General features: G+C 37.0%; 6 protein-coding genes across 7 annotated transcripts; 2 read left to right on the forward strand and 4 right to left on the reverse strand.

Moving 5' to 3' along the window:
• The first annotated feature begins 382 nt into the window (after positions 1-382).
• Positions 383-8434, forward strand: LOC105212123 (uncharacterized). Of its 2 annotated transcripts, XM_011183911.3 has the most exons (4): positions 5339-5720; positions 6076-6148; positions 6339-6605; positions 6684-8434. In XM_011183911.3, the coding sequence occupies exons 3-4, from the start codon at positions 6551-6553 to the stop codon at positions 6830-6832; spliced, it is 204 nt and encodes a 67-aa protein (XP_011182213.1). In that variant the 5' UTR covers positions 5339-5720; positions 6076-6148; positions 6339-6550; the 3' UTR covers positions 6833-8434. The 2 variants fall into 2 exon arrangements, with proteins under 2 accessions (XP_011182211.1, XP_011182213.1); XM_011183909.3 differs by lacking the exons at positions 5339-5720; positions 6076-6148 and adding an exon at positions 383-766.
• On the reverse strand, positions 2805-6109 carry LOC105212124 (cytosolic endo-beta-N-acetylglucosaminidase). The gene is made up of 5 exons (XM_011183912.3): positions 5907-6109; positions 4723-4954; positions 4514-4662; positions 4259-4433; positions 2805-4203 (listed from the first exon to the last, which is right to left on the reverse strand). The coding sequence occupies exons 1-5, from the start codon at positions 5953-5955 to the stop codon at positions 2979-2981; spliced, it is 1830 nt and encodes a 609-aa protein (XP_011182214.1). The 5' UTR covers positions 5956-6109; the 3' UTR covers positions 2805-2978.
• LOC105212125 (glutathione S-transferase 1-like) lies at positions 7796-8559 on the reverse strand. Its single transcript, XM_011183913.3, has one exon. It carries the CDS (start codon positions 8489-8491, stop codon positions 7817-7819), a length of 675 nt encoding a protein of 224 aa, XP_011182215.1. The 5' UTR covers positions 8492-8559; the 3' UTR covers positions 7796-7816.
• A 394-nt stretch (positions 8560-8953) lies between these two features.
• On the reverse strand, positions 8954-10236 carry LOC105212126 (glutathione S-transferase 1). The gene has a single exon (XM_011183914.3). It carries the CDS (start codon positions 9733-9735, stop codon positions 9070-9072), a length of 666 nt encoding a protein of 221 aa, XP_011182216.1. The 5' UTR covers positions 9736-10236; the 3' UTR covers positions 8954-9069.
• Positions 10237-11667: 1431 nt separating this feature from the next.
• LOC105212127 (glutathione S-transferase 1) lies at positions 11668-12710 on the forward strand. Its single transcript, XM_011183915.3, has one exon. The coding sequence runs from the start codon at positions 11829-11831 to the stop codon at positions 12546-12548; it is 720 nt and encodes a 239-aa protein (XP_011182217.1). The 5' UTR covers positions 11668-11828; the 3' UTR covers positions 12549-12710.
• Positions 12711-13197: 487 nt separating this feature from the next.
• Positions 13198-19367, reverse strand: LOC105212193 (eukaryotic translation initiation factor 4 gamma 2; the record flags this gene model as incomplete). Its single annotated transcript, XM_011184044.1, has 5 exons — positions 13198-14501; positions 14616-14802; positions 14875-16546; positions 16616-17559; positions 17637-19367. Coding segments are annotated over 5 exons (4713 nt in total), but the record flags the coding sequence as incomplete, so codon positions are not given.
• Between the last annotated feature and the right edge of the window lie 1957 nt (positions 19368-21324).

Genomic DNA, 21324 nt, shown 5'->3' on the forward strand with positions numbered 1-21324 from the left:
TTCTACTGGGAAAATAACCTCATCTTTCTAAGAATTTTGATTCGAACAACCTTATTATGATTTTTGATTGCATGCAATGTTGAACGGATGTTGAAGTCGGTGCTTTACTGTAAATATGGTGGTTTAAATGAAGGGTCCTTTTGATATGGTTTTTAAAAAATAATTGTAATTACATGATACATGATACACTTCACGTTCGAGATTAAGTATATTTTCACTTCCATTACACAAAAACATTCCAATTCTGAAAATATTTTCCCAAAAAATATTGAAACGAAACCACATGTTAACAACACCACCTAAACGCTTTCGAAAGCCAAGTCAACTGCTTAGGTCAAAGAAATGCCGAACAACCCCAACAATGTTAACACGATTGCGGCGGCATTAACGTCAACAGAGAATTTGTAGGGAAAACTTTGTACCACCAAACAAGCAGGCAGCGGCACAGCATCAGTTGAGTTTATTATCTCCATGGGAGTGGATAATGTGCTTTCGCTGTACTCTCTCGCGCGAAGCAAGGCATTCAGTGCTTTTTGGGGCTTGGCTGCCTGAAAGCGGGACAAATTCGGCTCAAATGCTCTACATATAAAGCGAATGATTTATGTACATTGCTTAGGAAGCGCATCAAATAGTTCGTACTTAGTTGTTAATAAAATGTGAAATTCTCACTAAAAGAAAATATAAATACGGGTCAAAATATACATATGTATATCGAATAAAACAGTTTAACTAAAGTGTAACAAAAACTGCGTAAATTTATCGAAAAGTGAGTGTAATAAAATTAAATTTTATATTTCATAAATAAATGCGTGTATCACATACATGCATACATATTTTTTTAAGGTGGAACTCGGATTTGTGTTTAGTTGAACTAATTAACAGTATATTTTAGAGGAGAAATTAATTATTGCTTTTTAGGCTTCATTGAACTTAGTTTTTCTCAATAAACTCTAATATTAAATGTGTGAAATTGTTTAAAGAGCTTATGTACCACTGCATCTTTACATATGTACATATATACGCCCATGTATGTATGTATGTACATATGCGCTTCTGATCTAATAAAATATGTCACAGCACAGAAAGTTGGTGGCCTATTTCCACACACTAACATACATACTCACATACTCATATTTGCAACTACTAACATACATACATACATATGTACATGCAAACTTACTAATATACACTATACGAGCTCGTTCATATTCATTTGTGCAAGTATCACTGCCAAGTGATTTGCTGCATCGCCAATTCGCAAAGTATATTTGACCTAACTTTAGTGTTAACAAACAAACTCTTGTGTTTGTTTGACGCTTGACATCCATTGATGTTAATATGTGTACATATATGTAGGTATGTATGTGTGTGTGTGTAAATGACTCTTAGAGCCGTTGGAGCCGTGGTTGCGCGTGTTATCGATTCGGTTCGTTAAGATGTCATATAAATATGCACACACCCATACAGATATATATACAAGTGTCGCTCATAAAATTAGTATCAACAATATCCATTCCGCTAACATACTAATTTCAAGCTTAGTATGTTCCAGCAATGGATCACTCTGAAAGAGTGATCAAACTCCTCTGGAAAAAAGGAGCTTTAATTTTTAAGAAACATTTGAACAAACAAAAACCATCCTTAAGTGCCTAAAAGTAGGTCATAATGTTCTAATAAATTAGTTTGTCATTGAAGGGGTTTGGGGTCTTGTTTTTAGTTAGTAAGGACATATCAGTTCAAAGCACAGACATTTGGAATACCATTGTACTCTTTAATATATTATTTAAGCATTTATTTAGCAGTGATAACCTTTATGAAAGTCCAAAGAGCCGCTCCGGCCACACAAGCAGGTTTCGCAGTCGTAAAATCGCTTCGGTTTCACTAAAATAAAATCAATTTTCGAATATTTTCAGGATTAAAATTGTTTTTCACTATGAGTTAGAAACTTCCTCACGAAATTCTAAAATTATGAGCACTTTCCTATTCGTCCCTGAAAAAGGATACAAAGAGTAAACAACTCTCTTGACCAAGATTTAGAATGAGTGAAATTAAAAGAGGTTATATTTGAAACCCTTTCCCCACCGAAGTACAAAATTCGTAACCTAGGACTTTCACTACTGGGACAAGGTTTGAACACATGTATTTATATAAGTATGGATTTCCTTTGTAATGAAACTGTATACATAATTATATGCGCATGTATGTATGTAAATGTACACACATGTCATCTGTAGAGTTATACTAGATACCCATAAACCCATTTGATATCCAAAGAGCATGTTGTCACATAAAATCAGAAAAGTGTGCGTGGCTATGCATTAAGGAAAACAAAGACGTATTCTCAACAAGTCAACTTAAGTACTTGTGTTCTGGAGAGGTAATGCAAGCTGACATACACAGACGAACCACTTACGTATGAGACAATGTCGACAAAGCCTTTTTTTATAAATATTCTCAGCGAATACTATACCGGGGCGTGGGCAGCGTTAAGGCAAGAATAGGCAAATGAGTAATTGAAAAGGAAAGAAGACAAAGTGTTAAATTGAAAAGTTCTTTTGGTCTTTCAGCATGGGAGGGGGTAATGTCATTGGAAAAAGTCACAAAGATTTTAATGATTTCGAAACAATTGCATTTGATATTTGCTAGAAATTACTTTTTCTAACTGAAAATCAAGTTTTTGAAATGCTTTACATATTAACAACTGGCATTGCTAAACTTTAAAATTCGGAACAACATTTTAAGCGAAGTCTACTTTTTAAGAGATCGACTTTGTGGTCCAAAGAAACTACATTCGAACAAAGCGATCAATTTTCGTTTAAGCTTTAATAGTTTAAGTGTAAAAATAGTATAAAATTTGTTTACATAATCTTATAAATGTGTATATCGTATATATTTGGAAATAAAAATACTAACCAAAAGCCAAAGGGCAACAATTGACTGACTCTTGACTACCGTTGGAGCTTGCTTACCTTCACAAGTTAATTAAGCAAATCCTCTCCATAAATTTGTATCAATGCAATATTGCTATCTTGTGGGAAGTCAAGCGTGTTCACATCGTACTCATTTAGGTAGACCGCACCTAAATAGGCAGTGTCTGTTGCTTCTTGACTACGTCGATACAGCACACCGATATCCTTCACTTGAATGGCGCCATCAAATGCCACCACATAATAACGCACGCGCCAACCATTGGCCGCATTTTCTGCCAGCGCATTTTCTTTGGGTATTTTTGGTGTATCTAACTGACTGCTGTTCAATAGATGATTGTATTTTGGCTTTATTGGTGAAACGTAACAGCGTCCCTTTTGCAAGTTCGTTGTATCGTAATAATCACCCATGAATAGATAGCAATCGCGTGCATTATTTCGCGTACAAAATCGTAAAATGCAATCGAATTCGCCATCCTTCGGTTGGAGTTTATAAGCGTAGGCAAAGACAAGTCCACCACCTTGCAGCTTGAAGTCGGTAACAAATACACGGAAGCTATTATTGTATTGTAAGATTCGCAGACACGAACCACCATTAAAACCGTCGTTATAGTAACGTTCTGCAAGCAGATATAGCGGTACGGAAGGTTGCAGCGAACAGCGTGATAAATTAAAGAACTGTTCACCATCACCACCACCAGTGCCGCTCACACTACTCTTCGCACGTCCATTTACATATGTGTTTTTGCCGGAACCTAAACAAAAATCGCTATAAAATGGTAATGCATTGTAGGGATGCGTAGCCAAATGTTCCCATAATGAACACCAGAATTTTTCATTGCGTCGCAAGAAAGCATCATTTACACTGTCATCACCCAACGGTTGTTTTATATTGTAACCAAACATTTGCAGTGTTTCATACGTCCAGGCGGGCGCAAAGAAACCCGTTGAAAAACGCTGACTCACAATGCGTGCCAAAGTTTGTTTACACTGAAATTTGGCAATTTGGCCGCGACCAAAGACATCGATGCCAAAAAAGGCACGCTGACATTGAGACTGTGAGCGTTCGCAAATTTCCGTAGTCATCTCTAGACTTTTGTCATTCCAAGTGTAATTGATTAGCATGCCATGCGCTCCACGAAAAAAACGCACATTTTTGGCATTAATTTCATTTTGCCATCTTAGTTCGCCCGTATCAATGATGCTGTCATACCAGAACACCACACCGTGTTCCACTTCACTTTCCACAGTTGAGCGTAAACGTTCTACGAGGTAGCTGAAATGCATGTGATTTTGAAATACATTTGAAATTATACTAGAGTATTACTCACTAAAGGTTTTCCATATTTTCTAATTTGACTTTGCATTCTACATTAATTAGCCAACCTTCGAAGCAATAATGCTTGCACAGTTTCACCATGGCATCGACAATCTTATCCACCATATCCTTTGACTGCAGCACATCACTTAACAAACTTGAGTGCCCACTTTCGGTAATAAACGTGCCTGTAAGGATGAAATATTTAATTTTTTTTTTATTGAATTTAGAATTCGCTTTCAACAAAAGAAATATTTTCGTCATTTACCCAATACTCGTACACCGTGTTTGTGCGCTGCATTTAACCAGCCACAGGGCGGTATTGTGATATAATTGTGACTAAAGTAACAGAAGTAGTCGATACCGGACCAATGGTAGAAACGATAGTCGTCATACTTCTTCGACGAGTGATAGTGTCTGCAGCATACAGAAAGAACATAAGATCACTTTCATATCTCAAATGAATGTGATATTTACCGATCTTCCAGATAGTTTCCCATCATATCGTGACAGACTAGAACTTCACGTCTATTGTGATTTCCAATTGGCTCGCGATAATTACTCATCAGTTGGAATTGTCTTTGTAAATAAATTGGCGAACTGCGTGCGGCTAACGGTGTTACATAGTTGTGCCATTTTATGTCTTTACTTCGCAATTCGAAGGCTAGCAGCTGTTCGTTGGAGTGTATCGCTTCAGCTTCCAGTTGATCTTCAATGGTAAAATGTTGCATATTGTATAGTTATAGCGCACATGTAATAAACCTCCTAATACTGCCAATGCTCTCTAAGCAATGCAAATATTACAAAACAGCAAAAACTTATGGTAGATATTAAAAACATTGTTTATCGGAAGCTTTGGATATACGAGTATATATATTTTTTTGTTTGCATAGGAAGTTGCAACTAGTATTTTAAGATTTCATTGTTTGATTGATTTAATGCGTCAATACATATAAATGAATGAACGTCAATATACAATGTTATATAGTCGTATGAAAAGCTCAACCTTATCACTAAATTAGGAATTGCATTATAAATATGCTTGCGACAGTAACAATAAGTAAGTAGTATATACAAAAAAGTTCACTTTGAAATCATGTAATGAATTGCATGTGCGTTTGGGTGATATAACAATAACACGAAAACTAATTAGGAAATCTTTCACTAACAGTCAAGTTCTAAATTGTTATTAATATAATACTGTCTTCGATTAAAATGCATTATTTCTTTTATTGTAGTACGCTCGTGTTCACCACTCAAACAACTTTTTTCAGCTATTTTACAAAATAAAAAATTATAGTTGAGCAAAAATTAAATTAAATTAAATGTAAATATTACTAAAACGTATAACTGATATTTAAGAATTCGCGGGAAACTATTTAATGATTTATGGTTTGCGCAAACCATTTGTTACTTCTCGCTTGTTCACGAACGAAAAAATTATCATTCGCCTGTACTTTGCAATGTACTAATATGTGTGTATTTATGCAAATAAGCCGCTAAAATACAAACAAGTGAAATTCTAAATAAACATTAATACACAAACAATTAATAGAACTTTCAATAAATTTCAATCTTAACTATTTTTCATATAAAAATCGGTTTTAATTACACTTGAGTTAAAAAGCAAACAAAACTACTTAGTCATATGCATTACTCACTACAACATTCCTCTGAGCCATTGCACATTTTCATTTCATCTGCTTGCATTTAAAGTATTAAACTGGTTACTAACTTTCATTTACACGCTAAAAATAAATGCAACTTTTACACTATTTTTTTATAAAAATAAAACAAACTAATAAAAATAAAACTAATATTTATCACTAGAAATACGACAAATGCTTTGATAGCAGAAGCCAATGGGAAGGAAAATAAAATCAGCTGATTATTGAATAGAGATGTAAGCAGTCGTACTAATAGTTGCAATCGATTTTAATCGTTGATTTAGTTAGTTTAAAAGCGATTATCACGAAAATTCAAATTTAAATATAAAAATTATATTATATTATTATATTCTGCTTTATTAACAAGAAATATGTATATATATTGTTGTATCGTCATTCTTATGTAAATTTTTTCTTGTTTTTCAGCACAAACACCATGGCAATTATATAATCCTTGAATAGTTGGTCCTACAATCTATGCCTGGACTTTTTTAGTATTGCACCAACTTATCTTCTTCGAAAACGCATTTATAGTCCTTAAAGAAAATATAAAACCTTAAAAAAAATTACTCAAGCACTTGGAGAAACATAATTTACTTATATTAAAAAAAGGTTTGCTGTTATATATTGCCAACAAAATGCCAGCAGGCAGAGTAGCCGGGAAGGCTGGCTATTCCAATCATTATTATAATGGTAAGTGATATATTCATATTAATTGTAAATTTAACAAAAAATTTAATCAAATCACATTTAAATGGTTTTCATTTCAAGGTCGATCCTATGTCGGCATCAACGAGGAGATCATGTGGGTTAGCATAGGAATGGGCGTAACAATTGCAATTCTCATAACGATTGCGTTGTGTTATATTGCACGTGAAAAATGCCAAAAACGCCAACGTGAATATTATGTGACCGCGTAGTTCCTTTCGCAAATATCCATTTCATAAACTAAACTGTTCACCTATTTCCTGATATGAATATGCTCAACTGTGAACCCGTCGTTGGTGTAGTTTTAAGCCGTAGTTCTCAAGAGATTCCCCTTGGCAGACTCGTAATTCATAACTCCATTTCAACGATTCACCCGGAAGTCAATATGTTAGGGGTAGGGGGTGTAGTATGGGGCAAAAATAGGTTATTACGGCGAGTGAAAAGTAAATGCAACGCACAAGAAACCAACAAACTTCCGTAAAATAAAAAAAGGTATATAGAAGCATATTAGATTGTCCATGTACTTACATATTCATGTTGGTATATACATATGTACGAGTGCATATACGTATGTACTAGTTAAAGACATACATACATAAATGTATTTGTCTCAAATGTATTGTAATGTTGTGTATTAGTATTGAAACCAAATGTATTATTGAAGTAAATTAGGACCTTTATTATACACAATTAAATACCCAGAATCCTCTAACAAGCCTTTTTATTGATATAACCTTATGTGAATTATGGAAATCGAGGTACACCTTTGCTCAATATAAATTATTAATTATATTGAAATACTTTACCAGGAAATACTAAGTAAAGAACAGCAAAAAGTAATCACGCACTTTTATTGTTGTTGAATTTTGCAAACGAAAACGACTATATATAAAGTATCGAAATATAATATATTTGAATTGTTAAACATAAACAAATTTATATTTGTACTTCAAAAACTGCTATAGCATTGCTGACCGAGTTATGTGATGCCAATTTTATGTATGTACGTTGTAAGTTGTATTCATGTATGTATTTATTGATAATTGTTTACTTTTAAATATATTTACATATATATAATAAATAAATGAACATAAAAATTGGCATTTATTCAATTATTTTAAAGTGGAAGACTACTCTCGACATGACCGGTTCCATTCCGATTACGTAGACCTTACTGTCGTGAGAACGGCTATTACTTATTTCTTGTACTTCGCCAACGCCGGCTTAAGCAATTCCTCGATTTCTTTCAAACCCTTCGCGTTGGCCTGCTCATAATAAGGCAATTGCTTCAATTCCACCAACCACGCAGCCAACTTCGGCCACTTTCCAGCATCTACTGGCACAACTATATTCATAACAGAGACCGTTGACAGGAGACTGAGATCAGCGATGGTTAAATGATCTGCAGCTATAAATTTATTTTGGTTGAGATAAGCCTCCAGCACGGTATATACATCGCCAACGGCCTTAATTGCTTCGTCAGCCACCTCTTGTGACACTTCGCACATCGACAATGGACGCAAACGTTGTTTTAAAGTTTCCTGAAAGACAACGCCATTCTCATAGTGCAAACGTTGATCGACAATGGCGCGTTGAAAGAGATCCTTCGGATAGAGCGAATCATCTTTGCCATATTTGCTGGCCAAGAAGGCAATGATAGCGTGCGAATCGGATATATATTTGCCATCAACTTCGAGTAACGGCACTGTATGCGATGGATTCTTTTTCAAGTACTCTTCGGACTTTTGTTCACCTAAATATGTATTTACCGGCACGTGCTCGAAATCCAAATTCAACGCCTTCAATGTGAGTAAGACAGCGCGTACTGGTGGACTTCTCTCGAAGCCGTAGAGAACGATTTTTTCACTCATTTTAATCTAGTTTGAATCTAAAATCACTTCCAGCCGTAACAATTACCAAATTACTACTGAAAGCTTTGCCATAAATTAGCCCTATTTGTAGTCAAACTAGTAGTAAACTTGTATAATGTAAAAGCACATAATATATATTTAGTAATTTGATGATAGTTTAGGTTTTATTTATCTTATCTATGAGTGTTATACACACACACAATCGCAATGATATGGAGCTTTCAAGCAATCCATTTGGCAAACATACAGAGCAATTTTATTTAATTGAATATCAAATAGCTTAGGAAGATAGGCATCAAAAATCATCAAGCAGTTACAGGTGACATACATCCATACAGGTGTCATCAAACTAGTACTTAGTGCCACCGTAATATAGAAATAATTCTCTCTTCGCTTACCTGTCCAAAATTAAATGTAAATATAAATACTATTAGCCAAATTATTATTAATAAAACAAGCATATTCGGTTTCCTTAACACAAAAATAAGGCTTAAGTTTACTTTTCATACAAATATGAGCATAACAATCGCACTGTATTTCCAAATTATTGCTAAGTAAATAAAACAAAATGTATTTGTTCAGGACACAATTGCGGTGAGACGCGTTTGAAGCATGTCCAGATACCTTTTACAACCCCAACCGTTTGCTTCCTCGTAATATGGTAATTTCTTCATGCGCTCCATCCAAGCGCTCAATTTGGGGTACTTTTTGGTGTCCAATTCGACCACACCTCCCAACGACGAGGCTGTTGCAACACAACACAGGTCCGCTATGGTCAAGCAATCACCTACCAAGTAGGAACTGCTCGTCAGGAATTTCTCAAGCAACGTATAACCTTCGATAATGCCCAGTGTCTTTTCACGCGGCACAATGGACACGTTATTCTTGAACATCGGTCGCGTGATGAAACGCAACGACATGAACAGTATGCTGGCATCAAAGAAGAGTCGCTGATGGACGCGTGCGCGTAAGACCAAATCTCGCGGATACAGTGCATCATCCTTTCCATACTTGTCAACAAGATATGCGCAGATTGCATGCGAGTCCCACAGCCAGATGCCATTATCATTCAACGTGGGCACCGTGTGTTGTGGATTGTGCTTGATGAAGTCATCAGTCAGTTGTTCACCCGCCAAAATATCTACATGTTTGTATTCAAATTGTAGTTTGAGCGCTTTCAACGTTAACAAGCACGCGCGTACCGCTGGACTGATGTCGTGGCCATAAATAATAATACCTGACATTTTTCACCTGTGCCAATTGTAGCAATTAAATTTCGTTTGTTTTTCTATTTCTTTTCATTGAATGTCAGTTAAATAACGGATCATTTACCACGGCATAGAGAGATGACATAAATAAGAATAGAGACATCCACTTACATGATTTCCACATCGTTTTTGTTAGAATTATGGCAAATATACAGGGTTTACCAATAGTCGGTGAACATTTAAAATAAAAATATATACATATGCATACGTAGTACTTATTTTGAAATAGTTGACTTTTGATTGGTAAATTAATTCTGTTTTTGCTGTTAAAATAATGTTTTGCTTTCAATAATAGAAGACCATTTTTTGCGATGGCAGTCCTTGGACGGATATCAGTCTGTATATTCTCCAGCGGACTAGAGCTTCAATTTAGGGGCATAATTATAATAAATTCGAACATGAACCACGTGTATATCATCCTTTCGATTATTAGTGTCAGTTGTCGTCTCTCAAACACAAGAGACCATTCAACTATTGTCTTTTGAAGTCATTGACAGTATGAGTAGAATCCCTATAGAGAGGAAAAACTCATTTTTAACGATTTTTAAACTATAAAAAAGCAACTTAAACTTAGTCACCTGAAATGAACACAATGACCCGCCGAAATGAAGTCCCAGTTTTCCACTTGTTGTGTATATGAATTATGCACAGTCATTTTAAATGGTGAAATTGTTTAAACAAATCAATTGCAGGTACTCTCTGGGTAAAGATGTATGTAATATTGATAACATGTTTGAATATGGTATACCTGTCTAATAAGAGTGATCGGCTAACTTTGCTGATTTCATATGCAGAAGCCTATGCGAGCTTTTGACATTCATTCATACATACATACATATGTTTATGTTTATATGTATAATAAAGTTCGCTTTTCTCTCTGAAAAGTTACGACAGGTCGAGGTTGGGCTTTGCCTTTAATCTTGTCAGCTTTCTATTTGAAATAAAAACACTAGTTTGTTGTCTGAGGCAAAGAATGGAACTGTAGTGAAATATCTTATCGGCCCGTATCTACATATGTATCTCGAGATACGTTGATAACTGTAAGTACGAAATAATAAGATCACATTCGTTTTGTAAAACAGACTACACTTATCATCTCAATATGTCGAAAGCGTGTGGAGAGAGGCTGACTAATTTTGTTATAGCAATGAAGATAGTAGTGAAGACGATTATCTTTACGTTGGATAAATTTCTATCGTCTGATTTTGTATAACTCAAGACTACCAAGTTGACTTTCATAGTTACCGTTATTTCAAAAAATGTTTTATAACTGTTCAAGCTTTAATGATGACATTTGAGTCTAACGATTCCAAAAACAAGGATTTTTTACGAAAAAGTTACTCAATACTTAGAGATAAGATGTCGAGAAGCTATTGATCACTATAAAAAGCGACAAACGAGTGACAATCATACACTCGATAATATTTCGCGCTAAAGCTTTTAATAGCTTTTATTGTTTTTGTACGCCTACCAGGTACAACCAGGTAAATATGGTGCACTAAATCATGTTTTTATTTATAACTGTACATAGGCTTATTTATAAATAAAGGTTAACGGTTAATGAATTCACAAACTGACGTCAAGCTTAAAGCTTAGCTCTAATTAAAATTAATTAAGGATTAAGTGAGGCGCACACAGGTGATCGGTCGTTGTGGTCACTGTAGTCTCTTCAATTTAAAAATATAATAATTTGAATGTAATCAGATCTGTTTGTTTATTTTTTCGTTTTTTTTTACGCTGTTTAAAATAAATGAACAAACAATGTACGATTGTGTGGCTAATAAAACAAGTGTCTGACGTCATTATTAAGCACGGTTAAACGTACATATCTTATCTGCGGTATATGCCCCACAGCTTTTATCGCAGCAGAGAATCAACTGCTCTGGAAGAATTATTGGGAAATATGTATATACATATATAAATGAGTGTACGTGCTTGGACCGCCAGTTAATACGGCAATAACGCTACAGGACAGTAGGTGCACACAACACGCCAGCAGAGGAAGCAGACATACGAGTGTTTTGTCAACGTTAAGATATCCAAGTGTTGTAAAAATAACTGGTTGAATAATGTCGTCGAAATTGATCATATATGGCACTAAAAAAAGCGCGCCCACACGGGCCGTCTTGTTCACGATCAAAGCATTGGATTTGGACTTTGAATTTCGACAGGTGGACATCTTTGCCAAAGAACAAATGCAACCGGAATTTATCGAGAAGAATCCCCAGCATACAGTGCCCACTCTAGAGGATGCCGAACATATCATCGTGGACTCACATGCAATTGCCGCTTATCTGGTGCGCAAGTATGGCAAGGACGACACACTCTATCCCGAAGATTTCTACGCATGTGCCGTGGTGGATCACCGTTTATACTATGAAGCATCCACATTGTTTGCCACTTGTCTCAAACAAATCACCGGTCCACTCTTTCAACAGAATGTCACCGATATACCAAAAGAGAAATTCGAACAAATACGCAATGCATACACTTTGCTAGAAACATTTCTCAGCAAAAGCGCCTATATGGCTGGTGAGCACTTGACTATCGCCGATTTCAGCATTGTTTCGACGGTGAGCCTTTTAAATCTCACCTTTGTGGCCATCGACAGTAACAAGTGGCCCAAGTTGGCCGACTGGTTGAAGCGTTTGGAGGCGCTGCCATACTATGAGGATATCTCTGAGGCTGCGCTGAAGGAGTACGCAGAACTGGTGCACAGCAAATTGCCGAAACAGTATGAGAAATTGTGGAAGAAGGCATACGAAGAAATCAAAAGTAGTAGACTGTGAGAGCACGAAAGTGATTTGAGTTTGTATGAAGGTATGGCGCTTCGTCGACAGTTTGAATTTATTGTTTACTGCTTATTGCAAAATTTAAATACTTATTTATAAGCGAATGTTTATACTGTTTGAATAAAAATAAATTGTGCTAATTATGCAGCATAAAAAGTATTTAAATTATTATATTTTGATATTAATACAACTACTCTCTCTCTCTCTCTTTAAAAATATTTAATAATAAATTTTTCACTACAGTTTGTTGTTGGCTCTTAAAAAAACCTCTAGAGAAGCGTAAAAGTTGCCACAAAGCTCACGCCAAACAGCTGACAGGTATTTATGAAAAGCTTTCTATTGTCAAAAACGCACCGGTAAAAGGGGAGAGGCATATTAACCTATTTTAGCGTATTGATCAAAATTTTGTTGGCGGCCACTCTAACCTGCGTGTGAAATTTAAAAATGCTGCATATTATTACTGCTGCCTTTGATTTCAACGTCATGTTAAATTCAGAATTGCGGTCGCATTACTTGAAATAAAGTGAAGTGTTTAATTTTTTATCACCGTTGCGCGCCGAAATCGGTCTTTGTCAGCTTCTGGGAATGTACTTCTGCGTTTGGAATAACCCTATTAGTCATGCATTTTAAATAAAACAAAAACAAATTCGTTGCGGCAGCTGTTATTTCGCTTTATTTCGACTTTTTCTTTGCTAAAAGTTCAAATCGGTTAATATTATTGTTTTGTTCTTCATGCAACTTGTTCAATATCAGTTGGACATTCATGTTTACTGCAAATGTATGTTTCATTTAAATACACTGGCCATGTTTTTTGCGCTATTTATCACTTTATCAAGTTTTATGCTAATTTGGCAAAAATTTCACAAAAATGTCTGAGCCTGTAAGCGGACACATTTCACATTTTGAGAAATAGATCACAATTGGGAAGTGTAGTGGCAGCAGATTGATTCAGTTGCATTTTCACTTAATTATTTATATTTTATTGCTAATTTTTGTTTGGTGTGTGCCTATTTGCGTCATGCCATCCGCTGTTGCTTGCCAATTTTCGTTCATACTCAAAAGCATTTAACGATTTAAACTATTTAGTAAAATTTGTTTTATTAAATATTTTGTTGTTTTTTTTTTTTTGTTTGTTTATTCATTTTAAAATAAGAAATAAAGTCGTAGTATTCAGTTTATATTGAAATAAATTTGCTAAAAAATTACTGAGCGTTGAAGATCGAGTTTAAGAAAATTAGTTGGATTGGTAATTATCTAAAAAGTGTTGCTTTTCTTTGTTTTCCTTCTACACATTGTACACAATGCAAGTGTTGTTGTAGTATCGCGCACAAAAAGTGTAGAACTGGAGTTACAAGTACAATAAGTGTGTATTAAATTTACGTTCAAAATTATCATTCATTTCGTTTCAATCGTCCCCAGTTTATCAAGTCTGATCTTTTGTCGCTTTTGTGTTTTCTTTGTTTGTTCATGTTTTATAAATATTTTTTATAATTCTAATTTTTATTATATTATTATTTTTTTTTGTTGTTGAAAATAGCGTGCATGAGTTTAATTTTGCTTTCATGCAGCATTCTTGTAATTTTAATTTGGAGTGTTTTAATTTTTTCAGAATGTGCTAACGAACGATTCAACGCTTTATTCGAAAGATTTTTTTTAATTTTTTTTTTTTTTTGATTTTTGTTAGTTTGTTATCTATCAGTTTAATATGTTATTAATTTGTGTTTAAATATATATTTTGTTTTTATTTATTGCGTTAATGGATTTGCTAAATTCAGTCATCGTCATCCTCAGATTCGGCCTCTTGCAACCAAGTCAGCCAGTTGTTAACTTGGAATAATGCAGTTCCCTTACCAGGGTATTTGTCTGAAATTTCCTCTTTCCATAAAATGAATGTCTCCTCCTCGATTACTTCAGCTTCATAGAGATATTTGAACCAACGGCAGAGCATACCTAAAGATAAAGAGAAGAAAAATGAAATTACAATATTTTGTTATAAATAATACGGCGATACGGCTTAGTGAAAATTCATCACAAATATTCAACTAATTTTACTTGCACACTCACCTTTGGGGAAATTTTCATTGTGGCAGAACACTTGCAGCGCGTAAATAGCAATCAATTGCAGCTCGTTACTGCCACCCAGGAATGTTTGCAAAATTTGGCTATACTTGAGTAGCAACGATTCCTCTTTCTCCATGGTGGCACGATCTGGGTGCTTCTTGATGTCGGTACCTTCTGCTAGAGTTGTCTCCTACAAAAATTAAAAAAAAGCAATGGTTAGTAAGTTTACTCATTCAACAACATTTAAGTTTCAAGTACTCACTTGTGTTATATATTTTGCGATCACTGTCATGAGCGCGTTAATAAAACCAACGTCTTTGTAGAACTTGGAATCGACATTGGCTTTGATCCATTTGTAGAACGCCGAGGGATTTGGATCGCTGGTAAGTTGCTTATACATCTCTGCTTGCACTTTGAGCAGTGGATACAGGAAGGCCAAATTGCGGTCGTCCAATATTTCAGCTAAACGTGTCTTATTGCGATCCACTTCGGGTAGGCTGTTCATTAAATCAATTTTACTTGCACGGAATTTCTCAGCCAATGCGTCTTTGCCAATGGACTTGTGCAGCTGCTGCAGCACCAACAAAAATAGTGGATAATGTTGACCGTTGTCCGTGTAGTTGGCGATATCGGTCAATTTGAGCAGACCAGCATCGCCGGCGGCGCGGCTCAAAAGTCCAGCAACATGTGTGGCAATGCGCGGATTCAAAGCTTCACGTTCGTTCATTTTGTTAATGACTTGCTTGAACACTTCCAATATGATATTGGGTTTGATATTGCATTGCTTGCGTAGGGCTTGTAGGAAAGAGATTACACGCTGCAAATACTTGTCTTCAGCTTTTTCAAGCACATCCATTATGACATTGATGCACACGTCCTTCATACATTTCTCAGGCACTTTAAGATCCAAGAACCCATCTACTAGATTGGTGAATTGCTTGCCATGGATGCTATCGCTGGCATTAGAGCTGGCAACGCCGCTATCATTGTGATCTCCTTCTTCGTCGTCGTTACCGCGAGCGTCAGTGATAGTTGTATCCTCATCGTCTTCGGAATCATAGAAGAAATTGTCTTTAACATAAGCGGTTGTTTTCTTCAGTACTTCTTCTTTATTAAAAGCTTTGTCTTTCTTCTGTTTGTTCGCACCAGCGCCGGCAGCCTTCTCCACGGAACCTTGTTTGGTGACCAATTGTTGAGGATCTATCGGTGTTGAGCTGCGTTTCTTATCAGCAGCATCGGACAAATTGGAGTAATCTGAATTATTATCGCTAGATTTGCCTTTTTCTCCACCCGCATTATTTGCTGCACCGAAGTTTGGCGAGGAAGAGGTGGCTTTCAGGCCCCTCTCTAAATTCAAACCCAAGCTAGCGGATTGTACACTCCTTTCGTTATCATATTCGGCAGATGGAGTCGACGAAGGACGAGCTGGATTCATTAAGTGTGAAGTGGGTGTACCAAGAAGCGGGTATTGAGCGTTAGACAATTGGTCCTTGTTTGAAGCACCGCTGCGGTTGGAGCTGTTATTACCGAAGCCAGTGCTGCCACTTGGCGGTGTCGAAATTGGCAACATTGCTGGCAGTTTATGATTTTGTGATGCAGCTTTGAAAAGAAGCGAGTTGGCAGCAGGTCGCATTTGTAGATTTTCAACGGGGTCTTGATTGGTCGACATCAAATTACGTTTGAAACGTGGTGCAAGTTCTTTGCTATTCAGCAGCGAATTTCCACCGCCGTTACCATAATGAGATGGACCAGAGGAGTCACCATCTCGTCCCATGTGTCCATTGCGGCCACCTCGTCCGTCCTCACGATTTCCACCGGATCCACCATTTTGGTTGTTATGCTTATTGTACCGGTTGTTGTAGTTGTTGCCATCGCGTCCACCTTGATTGCGGTCGCGTCCATTATATGGTCGATTTGAATTATTACCACTAAATCTGTTAAATAAAAAGAATATATTTTTGTTATTGTGTTGAATTACATAAGCAGTTTAATGCAAGACTTACGGTGACACAATCGGCGAAGCACCAGTTACGCTTAAACTACTAAACATGTCATTGAAGCCTGGCTGCAGATTTATATGGAAACGATTCATCCAGCTATCACCGTCGCGGTCATTATTGCGCATATCGCGATTCCTTTGTGCGAACGGTGTACGAATGATTGTATCATCGTCGGTGCGGATCTGCTTAATAGGCACGGGTCCCTCAGTGGTCGCCACTTTACGGGGTATCCAGTTGTTTTCACGCAGCTCGATGACATCCTTCAACATGAAGCGTATCCTAGGCGGATAGTCAGTCGATTTTGATCGGCGTTCCAAGGTATCGAAATATTGATTCATCAGCTCTTTGCCCTGTTCTGAATCCAGGACCTTCCCGCACGTTTTGAGCAGTTGTGCCAAGCACTCCATGTCCTCGCACATTTCTTGCTGTGAGGCTGAACGCTTCTTCTTCTTGTCGAGCAATTCCATAATGCATTGATGCAGTACATTTGTTGACAACATATCCAATTTGTGGAGTTCACCAATGAACTTGACATTACCCAGCATGCGCTGTTTGGCCAGATGACGGCGTTCCTCTTCATCGGTGTCATTTTCACCAAGATTTGCTTGTGACTCTGGTCGGTGTACTTTGTTGAATTGATTATTGTTGTCACCGTCGGCGTTATCACGTTTGAGGCGATTATTAAACTTATCACGACAAACGGCGATGAGCAGCCTTAAAAAGGTACATGAACTGTTGGGATCTTTTTCAAATGAGGGAGCTTCTTCTGAGAGACGTTTGCACAACTGTGCATACATAGACGAATACTTCGGCTCATCTAGAGCTTTATCAAAAATCAACAAAATCACACCATTTAAAATGAGAATGGAGTTCAAGTCGAGCTTCAACAATTCATCGCTGAGTTCTTGGAATTTCTCTGGAGTCAATTTGTTTAGGATACCACGAACCTATAAATGTATAAAAACAGTATAAAATGTGTAAATAAAAGCATACAAATAAAAATATTAATTATAATATTACTCACCCTTCTGAAGACAGCATCGTTCTTTTCTGTTTGACTGAGTCCATGTTGTGGACGCAAAGATGGTGGCACCCAGCGACCTGCAGATGGAGGCGGTGGCGTGGGTGATGGTGATGGGCGCTGTGCTCCTACTGTGGCGCCAGCTGAGTTGGGTGATATGCCACGAGACGACGATGACGCTGAATTTATTGAAGATGGTGTTGAAGAGTGTGCGCCTGGTGCTGATGCGGGGCCAGATGCATTTCCGCCACGAATTGGTGGAGTGCGATTACTATAAGCACGTCCGCCGTCAGCTGAATTAGAAGGACGATCGTAACGATCTTCAATTGAAATTCCACCTTGCCTTAAAGCAGAGGGTATGTGGCCGTTACCGTTACCCTGCTCAGAGGGCTTGTAACGCCCGTTATTGCCGCGTTCGAGACTGTTTGAATTGCTGTTATTTCCGGTATTGTAACGAGAACGTGGGGTGTCGTCGTACTCTCGATAGTTGTTGCTACCGTAGTCTTCCCGGTGATTTGAACGTGTATTTACATTTCCATCATTGTATCCAGAACGTGATCCATATCCTTGTTTATTTGAATAGTTACTGTTGTAGTTGGCATTTGTGGAATTGCCATAAGACCGCTGTTGCCCATTGCTGTTCTCGTAACGGTTGCCCTGCTGTTGGCGATAGCTGCTGCCTCCGCCACCGGTTGAGTTTATATTACGGTTACCACTATTGTAGCCGCCATCTGTCGAACCTTGATTGTTATAACGTCTATTGTTGCTTCCGTCGGCGTTGTATGAGCCGCGTCCGCTGTTACCTTCGTTACCTATGATAGCACGTCCGATACCAGCACCACTTAGAGTGCCGTTACCACCGGTTCCAACTGATGATTTGGGGCCCTGTCCCAAAGTGTCACTATTTTTGTTATAGTAACGCGACGACGACGAGTCACCCTGGTAAGTTCGTCGAGGTCGTGGGCTTACGTCCGAATCGTATTGACGAATTTTGGCGGAATTCCTATTATATGATGAACTAATATATCCCGAAGAGCTTCCTGCTCCAGCACGCCCTCCAGCACCGATACCGGAACCAGATGAACCACTACCGTTAGAAATTAGACCGCGTTCGTCGGCGGATGTTGGGGCTAGATTACCGTTATTTTTATAGCCTGCGTTATTGCCTTTTGGGCGATAACTATTACCACCACTATTGGTGTTGCCGTTCGTTGGGCTGGAACCCTTATCAATCTTTACTAAATTTTTCAAATTGTTAAAAGTGTCCGATGCAGTGGTAATCGGCAAAAGATTGGGACTTGTATTTAACAGTGTTTTACCGACCGTTGGTGTGGGCGGAGATTGGCCGCCGCAGCTGACGCTAACGCCGCCGCCTCCTCCTCCTCGGTTACACGAATTGTCGTTAAAACGCTCAGTATCAGTTTGATGAGCCGTTATTGCGAGGTGTAAACCGCTGCCGCCAATACTGGTGTCACCGGTGCTGTTGCCTCCCTCAATGGTGCTTGCTTTCACGTTCCTGTCCTGCGCTATTGTGCCTGAATAACGGTCGCTGGTTTGATCCCAACGTTGCCTTGGGTCGTCGTAAGGCTGCGAGAAGTGCGCACTAATCGTTGAATGAAGAATGGTGGAAACTTTTTCGTTAACTTGTGGGTAAAGAATTATAAAATCTGCTTTACAGCTGGCTAACGCGACGTTTACTGACGTAATTTGTCGCTGTAGCACGTCGTTGATTAATCAATAAAGCTCGCCGTCGACTTTATTGAAATGGAAATATTTTGGTTTTGTATATATGCTTAGTTCGCTCAGATGAACTGCTAAGATTGATAATTGTCTAATCACTGGCTGAATGACCCAACTGTGTGACTGGAGATTTAAACGATACACTCAACTCACACGCACACACTCACGGTTGCCGATAACGTAAATTTTGTAACGAATGAAGACGCAAACAAGTTGTAAGTGATTACAAATTTTCACTATTTTAATCGCAGGTATGCGATTTCCACAATTTATAATATTTTATATCTTTACAAGTGTTTTATAATTTAAAACTTAGCTTTCTTGGGAAAGTATGTTGTTTTCTTCAAAGTCAATTGCCTTGTGAATGAAATTATTCTGCAAGTAAAAGAAAAATTATTAGTTATAGATTAAAATTAAACAAAAATAATGCAATGTGGGCAATATTTAAATGTGCGATTTATATATACTTGTATGTCTGTTATAGATATATGCATTTAACAACCTTTTGAAGTGTGGTTTAAATAGGAAATTTCTTCCAGCAATAGCGTTAAAACAATTGCATTTCTTTAATTGCAAAGCACTTTACTTTAGAACTTCCTGAAATTTTATGCTAAATATATTTAATTTTAACTCTGAGCTAACGAACAGTACACGACGGAGTGCAGCGAAAAACTAGTTGTCCATCAAAATTCTGATACAAGTTTTTGAATCGGTTGACGAAATTTTTACAATAACAATGCACTCTTGAACTGCACACTCACAACTCCACTCATTTCACTTAGCACTTTATCTCTATACCTGTTTTAAATGTACTCGAACTCTGTTTTCGTATATTTATATGTCTACCAACTCTTCCAGCTCCTGTCGCTTCAAAAGCAGCTGATTTTACTGCTGTTGCTTTTGTTTTTTTTCTATGTACCTAGCATTTGGTTTTCATATGCTCTGTTCAATATTTTGTTCATGATTCACACAGCAGAATATTTGGTTCTGGCACAGCAGAATAGTGTGTTCTTTGAAACAGTGTTGCTAAACAATACGAATTTCTTTAGATAACAGCATTATAACTTCGTTGTTTCACTAAACAAATATTTTAAAATATGCTAGATTTTGAGTGTAAATAAGCACTGTGTATGAGTACATAATTCATGTGTTGATCTATGGATAACAAAAGTGTGGAATTATTTAGAATTTTACTCATTGCTTTCTTAGGTATTGAGCTCATATGTATATTCAATGCAGATAAATTTCAAGACAGATACATACTAAAAATATAATACAAAAGTTGAAAATAATCATTGTAAACATATTTGCACAATACCTGATTTTCGAAAGTGAGCAGAAAAAAAATCAGGTATTAGAACTCCTCTGCAGGTATACATAAAAACGGAAGACCAATTTTATGTACACCATTTTCGAGGAATAGTACAGTCCTATAATAACCAGAACTGTACCTGACCGAAATAGAGAATGCACGGCCAAAGAACACAGATGAATTGTGTGTCAATCTTAAGGCCACATAAAACTTCAATTTGAATATACCAGGTATGTACGCATAAGAAAAAGACTACACCCTACAGTTCACTACAAAACTACAAAGAATTTGACAATTTATATAAGTTATTTCGTGACAACATCGATGCCATCAACTAATTTTTAGACGCTTAAAAGGCATTTCAGAGTAAATTATTCGTTATGAACTTTCTTTGTTCATAAAGCGACATCACAAAGAAATCCAACGTCAAAGATGTGTATGTAGGCGCAGAAGGAGAACAAACCCCCCACAAGGGGGTAATGTAGTCGTCGATAGCATATATATACATACATTTAAAAGTTTATATACATATGTATGTATAAAATGGATAGATGCAAGACAAGGCGTACATGCGCGTTTCGAGGGTGATTTTTCGTGTTTTCATGCTATTTCAATTGCTGTAACCTCATATTAGAAGCT

This window comes from Zeugodacus cucurbitae, chromosome 6 (assembly GCF_028554725.1).
Source record: "Zeugodacus cucurbitae isolate PBARC_wt_2022May chromosome 6, idZeuCucr1.2, whole genome shotgun sequence".
In the NCBI taxonomy this organism is placed as follows: Eukaryota; Metazoa; Arthropoda; class Insecta; order Diptera; family Tephritidae; genus Zeugodacus; species Zeugodacus cucurbitae.

Coding starts and splice junctions, on each gene's coding strand:
- LOC105212126 (XM_011183914.3), bottom strand. CDS start 9,735: ATGTCAGGTATTATTATTTATGGCCACGACATCAGTCCAGCGGTACGC.
- LOC105212124 (XM_011183912.3), bottom strand. CDS start 5,955: ATGCAAGCAGATGAAATGAAAATGTGCAATGGCTCAGAGGAATGTTGT. Junction 4,663..4,722: donor GGAAACTATCTGGAAGATCG/GTAAATATCACA, acceptor TGTATGCTGCAG/ACACTATCACTCGTCGAAGA. Junction 4,204..4,258: donor GAAAATATGGAAAACCTTTA/GTGAGTAATACT, acceptor CATGCATTTCAG/CTACCTCGTAGAACGTTTAC.
- LOC105212123 (XM_011183909.3), top strand. CDS start 6,551: ATGCCAGCAGGCAGAGTAGCCGGGAAGGCTGGCTATTCCAATCATTAT. Junction 6,606..6,683: donor TTCCAATCATTATTATAATG/GTAAGTGATATA, acceptor TTTCATTTCAAG/GTCGATCCTATGTCGGCATC.
- LOC105212125 (XM_011183913.3), bottom strand. CDS start 8,491: ATGAGTGAAAAAATCGTTCTCTACGGCTTCGAGAGAAGTCCACCAGTA.
- LOC105212127 (XM_011183915.3), top strand. CDS start 11,829: ATGTCGTCGAAATTGATCATATATGGCACTAAAAAAAGCGCGCCCACA.